The sequence below is a fragment of the Haliotis cracherodii genome, unplaced genomic scaffold (assembly GCF_022045235.1).
Source record: "Haliotis cracherodii isolate W230 unplaced genomic scaffold, xgHalCrac1.p SCAF_3, whole genome shotgun sequence".
Classification (NCBI taxonomy): Eukaryota; Metazoa; Mollusca; class Gastropoda; order Lepetellida; family Haliotidae; genus Haliotis; species Haliotis cracherodii.
In genome coordinates this window covers 11,184,067-11,201,530 of record NW_027266286.1, presented here as the reverse complement: position 1 = coordinate 11,201,530, position 17,464 = coordinate 11,184,067, and the positions used below count along the sequence as shown (strand labels likewise).

Here is a 17,464-nt window from a genome sequence, read left to right as displayed (position 1 = left end):
GGTTAAACCCGCATTTAACCTTTTTTCTTGTGTGTCACGTATTCGGAGGTCACGTATTACATCTTTGGAGAAGTCCACGTGCCATGCTACTGATAGACCATAAGTGGGGCTAATCTTTGATTCGAACCCCCCGAGCTTCCAATTGTAGCTCCTTACTTCAGTGGGCCACTCGATGCTCCAAAAATAATCAGTGCAGCTTGAGTATTTTATATCACAAAATAGTCAAGAATGTATGACCTATGGTATTATCAATGTTTCCATATTCATTCCAATCCTATTTCGGTGGTTTTTTACCTAAATATATATCAAAATGAGATAACAAATGAAAGGAACTTACTAATTCAAAACAATCCAAATATTCCAAACAATTCATTTCAATCCAAATAATCCAAAAACAATAAACGGAAGTCATTCAACACTGAGATATCTGGAAACATGTGTGGAATGAACGTTTTTTTCCCATGTTCTGTCCACATTTTGTGAAGGTAGCGTTTCCTTACAGTGATTTCCTACTCGCAGTTACCTTTTCTTTGGGGGCTATCCGACAGGATACGTCTTTCAGGACCAGCTCGAGTCCAGGGCGGAACCTGGTGCTGTAGCGGTCAAACTGGACTTCGCCTTTGTCCGGCCACTCAATGGGAGGACGGGTAGAAAATACCCTTAACGCTGCCTGGAAGAGAAATTAGGTAGATCAATACTCGCCTCCATTGGTACCTCTGTGTATTCCTTCAGTCTCTAAACTCGTATAGAGAAGGATAAGATTTAATACTTACCTCCATTGGTACGTTTGTGTATTCCTCCAGACTCTAGACTCGTAAAGAGAAGGATAAGATTCAATACTCACCTCCATTAGTACGTTTGTGTATTCCTCCAGACTCTAGACTCGTAAAGAGAAGGATAAGATTCAATACTCACCTCCATTGGTATCTCTGTGTATTCCTCCAGACTCTAGACTCGTATAGAGAAGGATAAGATTCAATACTCACCTCCATTGGTACTTCTGTCTATTCCTTCAGTCTCTCAACTCGTATAGAGAGTATAAGATTCAATACTCACCTCCGTAGGTACCTCTGTGGATTCCTTCAGACTGTAGACTCGTAAAGTGAAGGATAAGATTCAATACTCACCTCCATAGGTACGTGAGTGTATTCCTTCAGACTCTAGACTCGTAAAGAGAAGGATAAGATTCAATACTCACCTCGGTAGGTACCTCTGTGGATTCCTTCTGACTGTAGACTCGTAAAGAGAAGGATAAGATTTAATACTCACCTCCATAGGTACGTGAGTGTATTCCTTCAGACTCTAGACTCGTAAAGAGAAGGATAAGATTCAATACTCACCTCCATTGGTACCTCTGTGTATTCTTTCAGCCTCTCCACCGCCACAATCTGAGTTTCTATGTCGGAGGTTAGTCGCACTAGCCAGTTAAGGCTGATGGTAATCTGGGATACACAAACTCTCAGATACTACTGTCAGTTTCATTACTAATGACATATGCAAACAAAATATGTTCAGGTAATCAAGGCGCGGCTACACATTGTCATGGCAATTGTTCCAATCTTGATATTATTCAGTTAAATAAATTCAGGAGGTAACTATCATAATTCTCACTAACCACTATGTTAGCTGGTGGTACATTGAACTCCTTTTATCATAGCATGTAGCAGACTTGGCTGAGCGTGAATTAACGTTTTTGCACGCCTGAACACTCCAAGGAATACGAAAAGATTTTAAATTATGTGCTTCAAAAATCTCATTTCAATAAATAAGAATATGATCACTTAATTGTTTGTTTGTGGTACATAGTCGTGAATCCTGTTCGAGCTATGTTAAAGTATTGATGCTACGATGGTCTGTACACTAAGATCGGTCTGTGAAAAGAGGACCCAGGATTGAAACATCGTTGTGTCTCTTACGTCAAGAGCGTAGGACACCGAAAGTCCTATGGTGCCACCGCTGATGGAATCCTTCAAGAAGACAGACAGGAGAGACGCAAGGAACACAACCAGAGCTCCCAGGGTCTCGATTCGGACGCCCAGCCATCTATACAAACATACCATATAGAATCCACTCGTTACATTTAAAAACACACTTGTATTTTCCCCATCCAATAACTCGGTAACGCCATGATGCGTTGTGTGGCGGGAGTACTGCTAGGTGGCGCCAGGCAACAAACCTTTTTCTGCAAATTGTGCGAGTGGAGGGGGCTACTCGTAGGGCAAGACATGATTACCCTTTTCGCGAACACATGGGGTCATCACTTGTTTTCAATTATTCATTCATATACTTTTCACTGTTATTATTACATTAACTCCCAGTTGGTTGTTTTGTTTTGTTGTTTAACGCCGCAATATTCCAGCTATATGACGGCGGTCTGTAAATCTGTAAATATTCGAGTCTGGACCAGACAATCCAGATTGATATCATGAGCATCGATCCAGGCAATTGGGATCAATATGACATGCATCAACCAAGTCAGCGAGTCTGACCCCCCGATCCTGTTAGTAGCCTTTTACGACAAGTACAGTCACTTTTTACGGCAAGCATGGGTTGCTGAAGACCTGTTCTACCCCGGAGTCTTTTACGGGTCTTTACTCCCTGTGGAATTTTGTGGGTTATTCCAGACTGGTTATGCTATGACGTTAACATTTTATATCTGCCATATAAATGTCTTACCAGGGATAAGTTAAACAAATATGCATGTAGTTGAAGAACTGTAAACTAATTTTATCTTGTAGTCAAGTTTTAATCCCGCCATTACAATAATACTCCACTGCATCATGATGTGATTCAGTCCTGCGAGAACCCGACCACAATGAGCGAGGGGCCGAAGGACGAAGTATTATACAGACTCTTTTAACACACTGTCAAATCAGAAAGGTACGGAACATTTGGAAGTATAGTTATGAAAATTATTAGAAGTGTTTGCTTGACCAGACGCTTGTATTTTCATCACATCACTAAATGTATCTGGTTTGGGTATGAAATGCAGTATTCAGAGAAAATATGAGCCAAAAATGAGCGAAAAGAGCTGATTGTTCAAACATTAAAAGTCAATTTCTGTCTGTGTGTTTTTTTTAAATAACTCGTATTATACGATGAGCGAACGTTAATTGATACCTGTTGGCTGTATTGGTAGCAAACGAAAACTTCTGGTTCATGTCCACGAGTCTCTCCGAGTGTTTGATGAACCTGTTCTCGGCCCGGTACGTCCTGATGATGCTGCCACCAGACAGAGTCTCGCTGAAGTGGGCAAAGATGGGAGATCGAGTCTTGGACTCGAGACGTCGGAGCTGCCTCGATGTCGGAATGTAGAACCTCTGAAATGTGTCCACAGTATGGTTGGTGCAGGAACAAATGGTACATTTGCAAGTTGTCTCATGGGCTGAGTACTGAGTACAACGAAGCGTAGTATGGATAACACATTCTTTACTGTCAATACACAACGTTTCAGTGTTACCTCTTGTCCCTTTAGGGATGAGTGCTGATGAAGATGTGGCCATTTTATCCCCATGAGCTACATGAAAGTGACAAAACCCTTTCCATATTCAAAAGAAATCTCTCTCTTGTACGATTCCAACTGTATCATGAGCTTGTGTTTATGAATCACTACCACACAGTGATGATACAAGGTGTTCGGGAACAGGTGAGCGTATCCTTCCACGGTGGCACCCGGTAGCACCCATCACAAACACATAGGAAGGAAAATCAGTTGTTTAACTGAACAAACACTGGAATATATGGTACAAGTCAACATAGGGGATTGGTACGGACATCATCGATGTCACTGATGCGGCAAATTTGGAAATGTCCTCCTCATGTCTACTTTAAACTATTGTAAGCTTTGCTGTGGCCTTGAATGTTGTAACCTTGATCACATAGCTTCTGAGTCGTATGATGATCTTTGAAATCGTGGTAGAAAAAGCATGTTCGACACCAAGAGCTGGAAATGTAGGAATACTGTAGGAAGAATTGAGGTCATCCATCTTGTCATATATTCTTGTTGAGAGTGTTTTGTCACTCTGAATCTTTATGCATATCTAAATATGAATCAGATGAGGCGGACCCGCTGGTCTCCTTTATTTTTACTTCGTATGGGTAAATCAGTGGAAGTGAATTGCATTTGAGAAGCTTAAGTTCAACTACTTGGCCAAATGAACATGTTTTGACTTTGCTAATCCGAGCATAAATTTCGGTTAATGTGCATAAAGATACAGAAGCGCAAGAAGAGGAGCATATATACAAACTAAAAATATCATCATATTTAGAGAGTCGTCTATAAAATCTCCTAAATCAGTCCCACTGTAGAGTTTCAGACAGTAAAGACTGTACTTTTAATGAATACACCTTTCTCAGGTCAAAAGATGCTCAAGTTTTAGAAAAAAAATTCATTGTTAACTATTCATGCTGGGTGTTGTGAAAAGAAATGTTCAGCCCCTCATTTTAGCCCAGCCCCCATATATAGGCATTAAAACCATAGGTCCATTGGTCTCGTGACACAACCGGCTGCACGTACCTGTATGATGGTATAGATGATGGAGATGGGCACGACAGCTATCAGGAACAATGGCGTGGTGTAACTAACAACTAGGACAGTACTGAGTACGGTGCACACGCGGCCGATCCACATCATCAGGGTAATAGGCAACTCGTTGTCTAGAGTATCAATGTCCTGCGAGAAGCGGTTCAGAATCCGCCCCATGGGTGTAGTGTCAAAGAAGGACATTGGCGCACGCAGCACGTGAGCTAGCATGTTGCTGTGGACGATCCTGGAGGCGTGGACCGACGTGATGGCCATCAGGATAGAATACACAGTGATGGCAGCAACTGTGTAGAAATCATCCGTTAGTATTATACACAGTATTACCTCGAGAATCTGGACGGTTATTATATAGCTCATCACTAATGTTACCATTTTGTGAGAATTATTGAAATTACTACAATAAGCCGTTAGAAAAATGGCAAATTACAAGACATACTATTCTTATCCATCACTCACTCAGACAGACTATTTGCTAATAAGACCCTTTCATTGGAAGCGACAATGCCTGGATTTTTATAAACCTACTGCCTCTTTTGCCTGTAGTAACCTTTTGAGAGTTAGTACCTTCAGAGCTACTTTTACATTTGAAATGGAGGGGAAACAGAACTATAATATCCATAAAATGTTTTTAGACTGGTTAAAAGTCACAATTTGCAAATGAAAATTCCATGACGTGAAGCCACCTTAGTTTGTAACCAATGAGTCAACAGGGCAGGTGATGAATGGGTGTTCAATCTTACATGTCATGACTTTAGTTGTCTGCTGCACCTGGTCTCTTTCTCACCCGCTGTCACATAATTCGTTTTAATACGCAACTACTATATTGTTTCACTATAAGCTCTCTCGGTGTTTTCTTATTCTTTCTGGTATTTCTTACATTTAGACGGTTAATTAAAACACTCCTCCTCCGTTTTGGGTTGAAAATATCAAATTTCCAGTTTTTCCCTTGCTCGCGCTTTTACATTTTTAACAAAACCCTTGTACTCGTGTTTTAACTAAAACATATACTCGACAACAAAAGTTCCTGTGACACCAATATTTTAGAGTATTTTTCAAACAAGTAAAGTTTGGTTTTCAGTATTGTAGTTCATGTATGGAATCAAGTCACAAACACGCAACTGCTACAGAAAAGCATGCATTCCATACAAAAGTTGACTTTATGCAAGTCCCATGCATTTTACTACCCAAGAATGGGTATAAAAACATGTGCGTTAAAGGGATTCCATATGCATTGTTCAGCATCGTGCTGACAACAACCACTGAGAAAAAAATAAATACGCAATTATTCAACATTACGAAATGCCACATCTGTCCGAAAATTACGTCTGCGAGCCATTTGTATGCTTGAAGCAGGATCTAGTCAACGTGATGTTGCAAGACAATTGAACATCCACAGAAACACCATTTGGTGTTTATAGCAGCGTTGGCAACAGACGAATGTAGTCAGAGACCATCCTCGGAGTGGTAGGCCACGCGTAACCAATAATCGACCTAAGAAATCGATTCCAGCCAGCAACAGTGACTGCAAGAAGAATCCCTTGCCCTCGACGAATATCTTCACAAACCGTACGCCGTCGCCTCAGATGTGCAGGGATTGTCGCCAGAAGACCCGCCATACGTCCCATTTTGATAGGAAGCCACCGCCACGCACGTCTACTGTGGTGCAGACAGAGTCTACGCTGGACGGCCATGCAGTGGGGACAAGTTTTATTCACTGATGAGTCTCGTTTTCACCTCAGCCACAGCGATGAACGGATTCGAGTGTGCCGACGTCGAGGTGAACGTAACGTCAATCATTGTGTCATTGAAGAAGATCGGTTCGGGGGCGGCAGCGTTATGGTATGGGGTGGGATTACAGCAAGACAGAGGGCCCGTTTGATAGTGGTAGAGGGAAATCTCAATGGACCGTGACGAGATCATCGGCCCTGTTGTTCTACCTTTTTTTTGCGTCGTCATGGCCAAGGCATAACCTTTCAACATGACAACGCCCAGCCTCATATTGCTCGACTTGTTCAGGATTCTCTTCAACAACACAACGTGAATGTTATCCCCTGGCCGGCCCGCTCCCCTGATCTTTCACCAATCGAGCACATGTGGGATGACATTTTGGCATGTTCATGGGTTTTTTTATGAAATCACGCATTTTCTGAAGTCAGTATGGCAAATTAAACCATTTGAATGCTTACAGGAGTCTTTTATCTGTTGCAAACCGAAATTGTTTCAGATTTGGTAAAAAACTGTGCATTAAATCTGATTCAATGTCACATGAACATTTTTTACCGGCGGAGAAATTGACGGGGTACAGAAAGGCAGTCAATTTAAATGTGACCTTGCTAAAATGGACCTATGACAATTGGAGACGAACAGCATGAACATTTAGAAATACCTTGAACGATTCCAAAGAGGCCATAAATTCCCATGAAGTAATCTGTCCTTTCCCGTCTTTCCGGAGTGCCAATCGGGAGGGAGGAGTTGGTCAGTTGGGGGTCATCTGTCCAGCCACTTAGCCAGATGCTGGCCGCTATGGTCCCAGCCTGGTACAGGATGAAGGACAGGATCATCACCACAGAGCTCACTGCACCAAGGGCCCTGGCGTACGACACGTACACTGCCTTCTTCACCTGTGGGGGCAATATGTGCTCTGTAGAACATTATCCAAGGAGCGTTTAAGATGAAGGATCTTTTCGATTAATTTCTATATTCACACACCTCACTGCACTATAACCTCCTCTTTCTTAGACACACCCGATTGCACTATCTCTTCTGTCACATATATACCCGGATGCTCAACACAACCACCCCCCACCCCCCACCCCCCCCCCCCCACACACACACACCTGACTGCACAACCTCCTCTATCACTGACAGTCACCACACCTGACTGCACGACATCCTCTATCACTGACACTCACCACACCTGACTGCACAACCTCCTCTATCACTGACACTCACCACACCTGACTGCACAACCTCCTCTATCACTGACACTCACCACACCTGACTGCACAACCTCCTCTATCACTGACACTCACCACACCTGACTGCACAACATCCTCTATCACTGACACTCACCACACCTGACTGCACGACATCCTCTATCACTGACACTCTCCACACCTGACTGCACAACATCCTCTATCACTGACAGTCACCACACATGACTGCACAACCTCCTCTATCACTGACAGTCACCACACCTGACTGCACAACATCCTCTATCACTGACAGTCACTACACCTGACTGCACAACCTCCTCTATCACTGACACTCACCACACCTGACTGCACAACCTCCTCCTCTATCAACTTGTTCATATCCTTTATCTCCACCCTGCTGTCCTTCCTGTCTCGCTTTACTCTTGTGGAGGAAGACAATCCTTCTAGCAGAGAACCTCTGAAAGAATATCATAATGATTATGGCTTATGTACACATTATTGGGGCATGCTTGGGACATTTGTTTTGAATATAATTACATGATCCAAAGGTCAAGTACAATTTGTCAAAAATACAAAAGTCATCTGAAGTTTACTGAGAGAACAATATGTGAAATTCTGGACTTCCTCAAAGATAACATCTATGCGAAATTGTAGGATGTGACATTTAGGCAAAACGTAGGCATACTCATGGACACCAGTCTGTGCTCCCCTTATGCAGGCGGATAGGCAAAATTGAAACAAGAGAATTTGGTGAAGAAGTTTAACTTTAGCGTCAGGTATATAGACTATCTTATATCGTTTAAATATCCATTCCACTCATTAACCCATCTGAACTAGAAATAAAAGAAACCAGTAAAACCACCTCATCACATCTATATAGGTTTGCATTAAGATTCAGGCACCAGAAATATCCACAAGACTGTTTGACAAGAGGGATAACTTTCAAATAGTTCACTTTCCCTTTATGTCGAGCACTATGCAAGCAGTTCCAGCATTAAGCATCTACATTTCGCAATTTTGGAGGAACAATCAAGCATGCCATTTTTACGAAGGCGTCAAAAAATGTCCTGTGACTTTTACTCAAAAGATGTTTGATCAGAGTTACAACATCCAATGCCTTGGTAAAGCTATTAAACCGTTTTATGGTGACATGGGGGGTGGGGGGGATAACCAAAAGGGTGTCTGATGCAATTCCCTATTTTCACTCATGCCACATGTTCCCGATCCGTTTTAGGTGAACAACTTTATTGCCTTTGGACATGTTTGTGACGATGCCACCGATGGAGCTGGATACAGTTTCCCTTTCGTGAACACCTGGTATCATCACTGATATAGTCAGAATCTGACAATGACTTTTTCCAATCTTCTGGTTATGTGAAGGGTTTTATGGGAAAGGTTTATCACATGAAATTAAACACGACATTGTGGTTGATGGACAAAACACAGCACATCCACACGGAGCCTTTATTACTGGGGATATTGTCTTAGTTTTATAACTGCTATATTTTAGAGCAACAACATAGTTATGATCATGATCGAATAACAGACTTTGGCCGTAGATCGATGGCAGGGCAGGTTACCTGTCTTTTCATGAAGCTTAGGATTTGCTTTTTTTCTTTGTTTCATATGTCTTCTGTTTCCACGGTGACTAAAGTTGCCACAATATTTACGTTTGCTATATTGTTTCCATCGACGCTTTGCCATACCAAAGTTTTACCAAATCTTGTGTTCAATCAAAGCGTGGTCCTTTGCAATGTTCCCAAAGCTTTTCCTTGTCCATTTATTTCACCTAAACATTACCCTTTCCGTTGCTTTTTTCAAATTTATGTCCTTTCCATTGTTTTAATCAAAGTTGCACCCTGTTCATTATTTCGTTGCACTTTCCGTTGTTTTCATCAAAGTTTTGCACTTTCCGTTGTTTTCATCAAAGTTTTGCACTTTCAGTTGTTTTCATCAAAGTTTTGCACTTTCCGTTGTTTTCATCATCAGCTTTGTCATTCATTCTATAGCTCTCATAAATACTCTCTCCTGATTATTGATTTCATCAAAGCTTTTCAATTCCATTGTTTTCATCAAAGCTTTGCCTTGCCACTGTTTCATCAAAGCTTTCCCTTGCCACTGTTTCATCAAAGCTTTGCCTTGTCACTGTTTCATCAAAGCTTTGCCTTGCCACTGTTTCATCAAAGCTTTGCCTTGTCACTGTTTCATCAAAGCTTTGCCTTGCCACTGTTTCATCAAAGCTTTGCCTTGTCACTGTTTCATCAAAGCTTTGCCTTGCCACTGTTTCATCAAAGCTTTGCCTTGCCACTGTTTCATCAAAGCTTTGGCACATCCATTGATTCAATCAAATCAATCATACCATCCACGAGCCCCGCATCACATCCCATATATGATCTCCATTAACAAGAAATATGAACTTCGTTTACCTTCTCAATTTCTCTATTGTTCGGTCAAATTCTTCGGCTGACTTCTCAAGCTCGCTGTCAGTAGTATGGAGCACCTTCAGTCGCTCAAATACCTCCTTCTCCATCTCCTGAACTGGACAAAAGCTACACCTTTAGTTAAGAGAATTACCTTTTGAAATCTTAAAGATATTACAAATAGAATCGACTTGTATACACTCTGAGCAAACACCAAGCCTTTTTTGTGGATACCCTCCTAGGGCTCCTTGGATACCTTCCACTAATGACTAATGTTTGACATGGCTGACCGTGTGCCACCTTGTCCCGGTGGCGTGGATCGATGCTCTTACTGTTTATGACTATCTAGACGACTATCAACATGATACTCCCTCCATCACTCACTCCCTCTACCTATCCTTCCCTCCCGTTCCCGTTCCCCCTCACACACACCCCCCCCCCCCCCCCCCCTTTCTGTCTCTGACTGTAGACTGTAGATGCTGGACTACCTCTTCCAGCCACCCTTTGAAAATGATGAAATGTCATCTCAGATAAATAAGATTGGACATACCAACTTCGTCTTCGGATTCTTCGTCGTCTTTAGATTCCGTGAAATACGTCATCAAAAACTGAGAAAAGGCGCCATGGTGACTCATCAGCTGGTTATACGAACCAATCTCAGAAATTTTGCCATTGGTCATCACAACTATCACGTCCACCTGAGGCAGCCAATGGACACCATGGGTCACCAGAATGCGTGTCTGTAGAATATAGACCACTGACTTAATGACAACACTGTATGTCATTCGTATTAAATAAACAACTGGAATGAGAATCATCAAGATTACAACATGGACAGGTGGCACAATTGATCAAGTTCTATAATATTTATGACCATATTAACCTCGCTTTCTGCGCGATTGGGGTTAGGGTGTATCTGTATATGTTAAGCCCCAACAGAAATTGCATGAAAATTGCATTGGCAAATATGCCCGATTGACTATTTGTAGCATTAATAAACTGCGATAACAAAGTAGAATAAGTTTGAATTGAGTTTTCAATGTCCTGAATTTCACTTTTGCTGCTATATCTTAGTGCAGTTTTGTCATCTGAGGCAAAACAATATTTTTTATTGCAATTTGTGAAAGCATTTTCGTACTTTTAAAATCGGCCATTCTGTCAAATAATTAAAAGACATTTTCGAGCAACTTGCTTTGTGACTAAATGAATCAAGCAATTTGTAAACTGACTAGAAGTTTCAGTTGTTTTACAAAAAAGATCACATTAACCATAACATATTTACAAAGAATATTATACCGTGTTCATTCGTTAAGGCGGATTCGTTTTTGTGAATCATTCATCAGCAATGGTTACTGATGAGTCGAGTTTAACCGTAGTTGGTTTGCTCCGTTATACCATTTGTAAAGTTTAGAACAAGCAACCATAGATTACTCTTTGAGAAGGGTAGATGGATTAAATATAACCACACGAATTACATTGTAAGATCTAATGTCAGTGAGTTATATGTCATCCTACACACTTATAATGCATTAAAATTACAAATGTTATCACAGACAACAGCTATAATTATTCTGAAAACCATAATGTAACATTATTGTTGCTGCTGATTAAGCAGCCTCTTATGAACACCTCCGCCTATCAGTGCAATCCTAAACTTATATTTGTGTTTATGGTACGCATCATCTATCATTGAGGGCGGTCGGGTAGCCTAGTGGTTAAAGCGTTCGCTCACTCACTCATCTATCATTGTATGATCTGAAGACGGATAAAGTAATATGAAGTTGAGTTGAGTCGATACGCTCTAGCGAGCAGTTCATTGCAATATTTTCATGGTGGCCATCAGAGGATTACAGAAGTAAATGCCTCTTTTTATCTTATGAAATACCTGGGATAAGGTTGACCTGGTCTTTCCTGACCTCTATATAGGAGCCATAAAACCAGCATCAGATTTAAATATAAAGAGTGTTAAAACTTCAAAGGAAAAGAATTCGCCCATGATTTGAACGACCAATGAATTGGATGAAGCACGGTCATTCTACCTTATGCTGAAGAAGTCCAGTCTTGCCCACCACTTTACTGAAGATGTGTTTGCCAACATGGCTGTCCACGGCACTGAGAGGGTCGTCCAGGAGGTAGATGTCAGCATCGTTGTAGACGGCTCTGGCCAGAGACACTCTCTGCTTCTGTCCCCCACTCAAGTTGATGCCCTGATGACAAGATAGGAAAGACATAGAATACACAGGACACAGTAGACATCTCTGGCTAGAGACACTCTCTTGTTTGTGTCTCCCACTCAAGTTGATGCCCTGATGACAAGATAGGAAAGACATAGAATACACAGGACACAGTAGACAGCTCTGGCTAGACACTCTCTGCTTCTGTCCCCCACTCAAGTTGATGTCCTGATGACAAGATAGGAAAGACATAGAATACACAGGACACGGTAGACAGCTCTGGCTAGAGACACTCTCTGCTTCTGTCCACCACTCAAGTTGATGTCCTGATGACAAGATAGGAAAGGCATAGAATACACAGGACACGGTAGATAGATCTGGCTAGAGACACTCTCTGCTTCTGTCCCCCACTCAAGTTGATGTCCTGATGACAAGATAGGGAAGACATAGAATACACAGGACACGGTAGACAGCTCTGGCTAGAGACACTCTCTGCTTCTGTCCCCCACTCAAGTTGATGTCCTAATGACAAGATAGGGGAGACATAGAATACACTGGACACAGTAGACAGCTCTGAATGGACACTCTCTGCTTCTGTCTCCCACTCAAGTTGATGTCCTGATGACAAGATAGGGAAGACATAGAATACACAGGACACGATAGACAGCTCTGGCTAGAGACACTCTCTGCTTCTGTCCCCCACTCAAGTTGATGCCCTGATGACAAGATAGGGAAGACATAGAATACACAGGACACGGTAGATAGATCTGGCTAGAGACACTCTCTGCTTCTGTCCCCCACTCAAGTTGATGCCCTGATGACAAGATAGGGAAGACATAGAATACACAGGACACGGTAGACAGCTCTGGCTAGAGACACCCTCTGCTTCTGTCCCCTACTCAAGTTGATGTCCTGATGACAAGATAGGGAAGACATAGAATACACAGGACACGGTAGACAGCTCTGGCTAGAGACACTCTCTGCTTCTGTCCCCCACTCAAGTTGATGCCCTGATGACAAGATAGGGAAGACATAGAATACACAGGACACGGTAGACAGCTCTGGCTAGAGACACTCTCTGCTTCTGTCCACCACTCAAGTTGATGCCCTGATAACAAGATAGGAAACACATACATGTAGGATATTATAGACACAGAAGACGTTAAACAGCTTCCGTAATCACAAGAAACCTTCGCGTACGATGCCGACTGTATCATAAGCATGTGTTTATGAATAGCTATCAAATCATCCTGCTACGAGGTGTTCGCGGAAAGGGGGACGTTTCCTTCCCCATCGTTGGCACCGTCTCATCGTATGGGGCTCTTAGACATCTCCGTAGGAAGAGGATGATCACATATACCTCAAAATAGTAACTTGGGAAATATAGACACCAAAGGAATATTGGAATATTGCTCAACATAAAGGAAACGTTGATCATGGATCGTTAAAGTAATCCCTCTTGTCCCACATTCTTGTGGAAAGATGTTTATGCCTTAGAATCTTGCATATATCTCAAGATAAAACAGACGATGTGGTTTAAATTGTCTCTTCTTTTTCTAGTTCAGATTGGGGAATCGGAGATGTGAATTGACCATGATTGAACGATATCAGATCATCGATATACCTGAAGCATAAGTTTAAACTTTTGGCCAGATTCCCCTGTTTTGACTTTGCCAATCCGAGCGAAATTCCGTTTCATTTAAAATAAACAGACAAACAACAAGGGAGCACGGTACTTCTTGCCTGAATGCCCCATCCCTAATTGGTTAGAAGCATCGGGAAATAAATGATAGAATTTGAAAAACAACTGTACAGTACAGAGGTATAGATGGAAATGACCACGTGTGGAACGGCGACTCCACCTTTTCCCCGATCTCAGTTTTGTCGCCACCAGGCAGTATATCCAGATCCTGCTTTAGTGCGCATGCCTCCAGAACCTTGACGTAGTTCCGCCGGTGCAAAGACTTGCCAAACAGAATATTATTTTGGACAGTATCGTTCTGTATCCAGGCTTGTTGAGGTACGTAAGCAACTCGTCCCTGCAAAATTATCAAGAGATTTACAGTTGACAAACCGAAAAGCTGAATACGACTAAGAATGTTTGAGGCAAGTTTAATGTAAACACCTTTATATAACATAGTTAACCAAAGTTTATGTCATTAAGATAGCTTGGATAACATAAAACCAATAACACCTTCCCAAAGATACGTTATTGGAAATTTATTTAAGCTGTGATTACGTAGATGTTATGTAACTGTACCATTAAGTCATTCAGGAAACACATAAGCCCCGTTAAGTCAGACAATTGACTCGTGATGAGTCAATCCTTCTGTGATGGACACAATAGGGTTCTTAACTTCATCAATTCGTGTTGATATACTTTATAAAAAAACAACATGGCTATGCTCTACATATCATTCAAAATCATTCTTACAACTTTTTAAGTTGGTTAACAGTAGTAAGCAGTGTCTTGAGTGTAAAAAAGTACAATAAACAAGCTTCTGTAAAGAAAGTGATGACATTTGATTGTGACGTGATGGTAATCGATGACGTCACAATGATCTTCAAAACATTGTGATGCAATTTTATTAGTATTATTTCCAATGAGATATCACTTGATATCACCAAAATGATGTGTGTAAATGACCCATGTAATTCTACGTCACTCACATTGACGTTGACGTAACCGTCGACAGTGTCCATGTCGCCAAGGATGGCGGAGATGAGGGATGTTTTGCCCGACCCCACCTGACCGACAACAGCAACCAGACTCCCCTCAGACACGCGCAACATGATACTGGGGTAGAACAGAGGACGATATACACGATACATACACAGGTGGCATCATATTCATCTACACTGCCGGGCAAAAGTAAGTGTTCACTTGAAAATTTGATTTTATCAAAACGTTACTAGGCTGAAAACAGTCACCGAAACACTGCAGTGATAGGTACAGAGCACAGCTATGCTACACTCAGCGTTAAAAAACTAAATAATCGAGTCTGGACCAGGCATTCAATGAGCAGCGATCTACACAAATGGGATACCATGACATGTGTCCACCAAGTCAGCGACTCCGACCACCTGAGTGAGAGAGTTTGATTGTAAGTCACATCGGCAGCATTTCAGCCATGTCGTGACGAGCACAGGTTACACACTAATGATAACTAAAACATGTCTATAATAACTAGATAAACACAGATTTTAGCTAAAACAACTAGTATTAGGTCATCCAAAAGTTGGGGCGGCCGGGTAGCCTAGTGGTTAAAGCATTCCCTCGTCACGCCGAAAATCCGGGTTCTATTGACGACATGGGTACAATGTGTGAAGCCCATTTCTGGTGTCCCCCGCCGTGATATTGCTGGAATATTGCTAAAAGCGGCGTAAAATCAAACTTACTGACACACCTATCAAAAAGTTAGTATTTGAAGGGACAATATAAAACTGGGCTATAGATCGCCAACAACCAAACGTTGATCACCATAACAGGCCACTATTTTATAATTATGAAGGATGATTGCTTGGTATGATTGATAAATACCACGATGATGTTACTAATGATTGTGAAGTCGGAAAACTCATAGTGTCACCATATAGTGATTGCGTTTGGCAAAATGTCGTTTTTCCACAGCATTGCAGTTGTTACAGCGTGTTAGTTTAATGTGGGCACAAAACTACAAAACGATACAGTTCTCAGACCAAGGAACACGGGTATGGTGCTGACAAACCAAGAAACACAGGACTTAAATGGGTGAGGTAAAATTGGGTTTAATGTCGCGTCCAAGATTGTTACACTTATATAGCGACGTGGATGCACGTGTAGTCCGGACTGATGCCGATTTATAGTGCTAGCCCACTGAGATACCATGCCGCAATTTAACATGAATACCCCAATCAGACACAGTATACTGATTCCGAGCCGACCAGTCCTTGTTTTAGCCCCTTAATACCGAGCGCCAAATAGGGTAACAACAAGTACCATCCTTTAACGTCTTTTGGTATGACGCGGCTGGGATCGAACCCCGGACCTTCCGCTCTCCGGGCGGACGCTCTACCATTAGACCACGGAAGCGGTCGGACTCAAATGGGGTTAAATGTATGTTTAGAGTTGGGCGCGTCTTCATTATCACTGGTTTGTATTCCAGAAGACACTGAGTTTGAAGGCGTCGTCAATTTTCAGTAAAAGCGTTGTAACATCGTGTTCGATCACAACCTGTTCAGACTGGCTATACCTACTTGCTGAGTGTGGGCGGGGCGTCTGGGTCCCACGTGAAAGTCCCGTTATTTACAACCAGGGGATAACCTGTCAACATTAACGGGTAATACAACATGGTCACAACATGCAGGACGAAACATGTGCTTGACACATGGACGGATAACTGTTCAGTATTGTATACTATTGGCCCGAGGCAGCATTCTGAATAGACACTTATTAATTGATCAACATGTTCTCAACATGTAGCAAGTCGTGACGTTAGCTCAATTGGTAGAAGAACAAGACTATAAGAATCGTTTCCTGAAATAAAAACACTTCGTACATCCCCAAAATGTTGGTTCTGCATCATGATGTTTGTCTGTCTGTTGTTTAACGCCGCAATTAATAGGCTTCTTTCCTCTTGTATAAACTTTCTGATTTTCTCACATTTTCCTGAAACATTCAGGTGAGCTGCAAGGTCTCGCGGTATTTAGAATTGATCTTCAGCGACCATGGTTGCCGTAAAATTTGTTTGTTTGTTGTTGAACGCCGCACTCAGCAATATTACAGCTATATGACGCGGTCTGTAAAACAATCGAGTCTGGACCAGACAATCCAGTGATTGACATCATGAGCATTGATCCACGCAATTTGGATCGATGACATGCATCAACCAAGTCAGCGAGCCTGACCACCCGATCCCGTTAGTCGCCTCTTACGACAAGCATCGTCGCCGGTTACGGCAAGCATGGGTTGCTGAAGACCTGTCCTACATCATGTGAACATACCGACACTGATATACTCTGCCACTTATCTTTCCTCAGTCTGTCAGGACTGTATAATAGGGTGTCAACGGTAAGGAAGAAAATACTAATTCCGGTTCAGTAGCATCCATTTACAAGCCCCCACAAATAACTGCTGAGAAGGTGAGCCAGATAAAAATGAGTATAAACTTCACTGAAAAAACCCAAAGAAGTACCTTTTTCACTTCTTGTTGCAGGTTTAGCTTTCAGGTCTCCACATTGCAGAAATCGGTTCACTCGGTTCACACTGATCACAGACTGTAAGTACAGGTCGATCACCATTAATATAAGGGTAACGCTATTTTTCAGGGCATTATCATTTGGAGAAGCCCGAGGTCTTCCATTAACTGCCCGACGAAGGAGGGCAGTTGAAAGGACCGAGGGCTTCTGCAA

General features: G+C 42.1%; 1 protein-coding gene across 1 annotated transcript in view; it reads right to left on the bottom strand.

Moving 5' to 3' along the window:
* Positions 1-17,464, bottom strand: part of LOC139473783 (multidrug resistance-associated protein 1-like) — a 47,216-nt gene that overhangs the window by 3,744 nt on the left and 26,008 nt on the right. Inside the window, exons 13-26 of the mRNA XM_071256539.1 lie at positions 17,248-17,329; positions 16,310-16,376; positions 14,744-14,870; positions 13,936-14,112; positions 11,939-12,106; positions 10,450-10,639; positions 9,906-10,017; positions 7,816-7,936; positions 6,930-7,164; positions 4,517-4,827; positions 3,121-3,320; positions 1,917-2,043; positions 1,341-1,442; positions 524-670 (exon numbers count right to left, since the gene is read on the bottom strand). Coding sequence (XP_071112640.1) covers positions 524-670; positions 1,341-1,442; positions 1,917-2,043; positions 3,121-3,320; positions 4,517-4,827; positions 6,930-7,164; positions 7,816-7,936; positions 9,906-10,017; positions 10,450-10,639; positions 11,939-12,106; positions 13,936-14,112; positions 14,744-14,870; positions 16,310-16,376; positions 17,248-17,329 — 2,166 coding nt within the window. The remainder of the gene's footprint in view (positions 1-523; positions 671-1,340; positions 1,443-1,916; positions 2,044-3,120; positions 3,321-4,516; positions 4,828-6,929; positions 7,165-7,815; positions 7,937-9,905; positions 10,018-10,449; positions 10,640-11,938; positions 12,107-13,935; positions 14,113-14,743; positions 14,871-16,309; positions 16,377-17,247; positions 17,330-17,464) is intronic.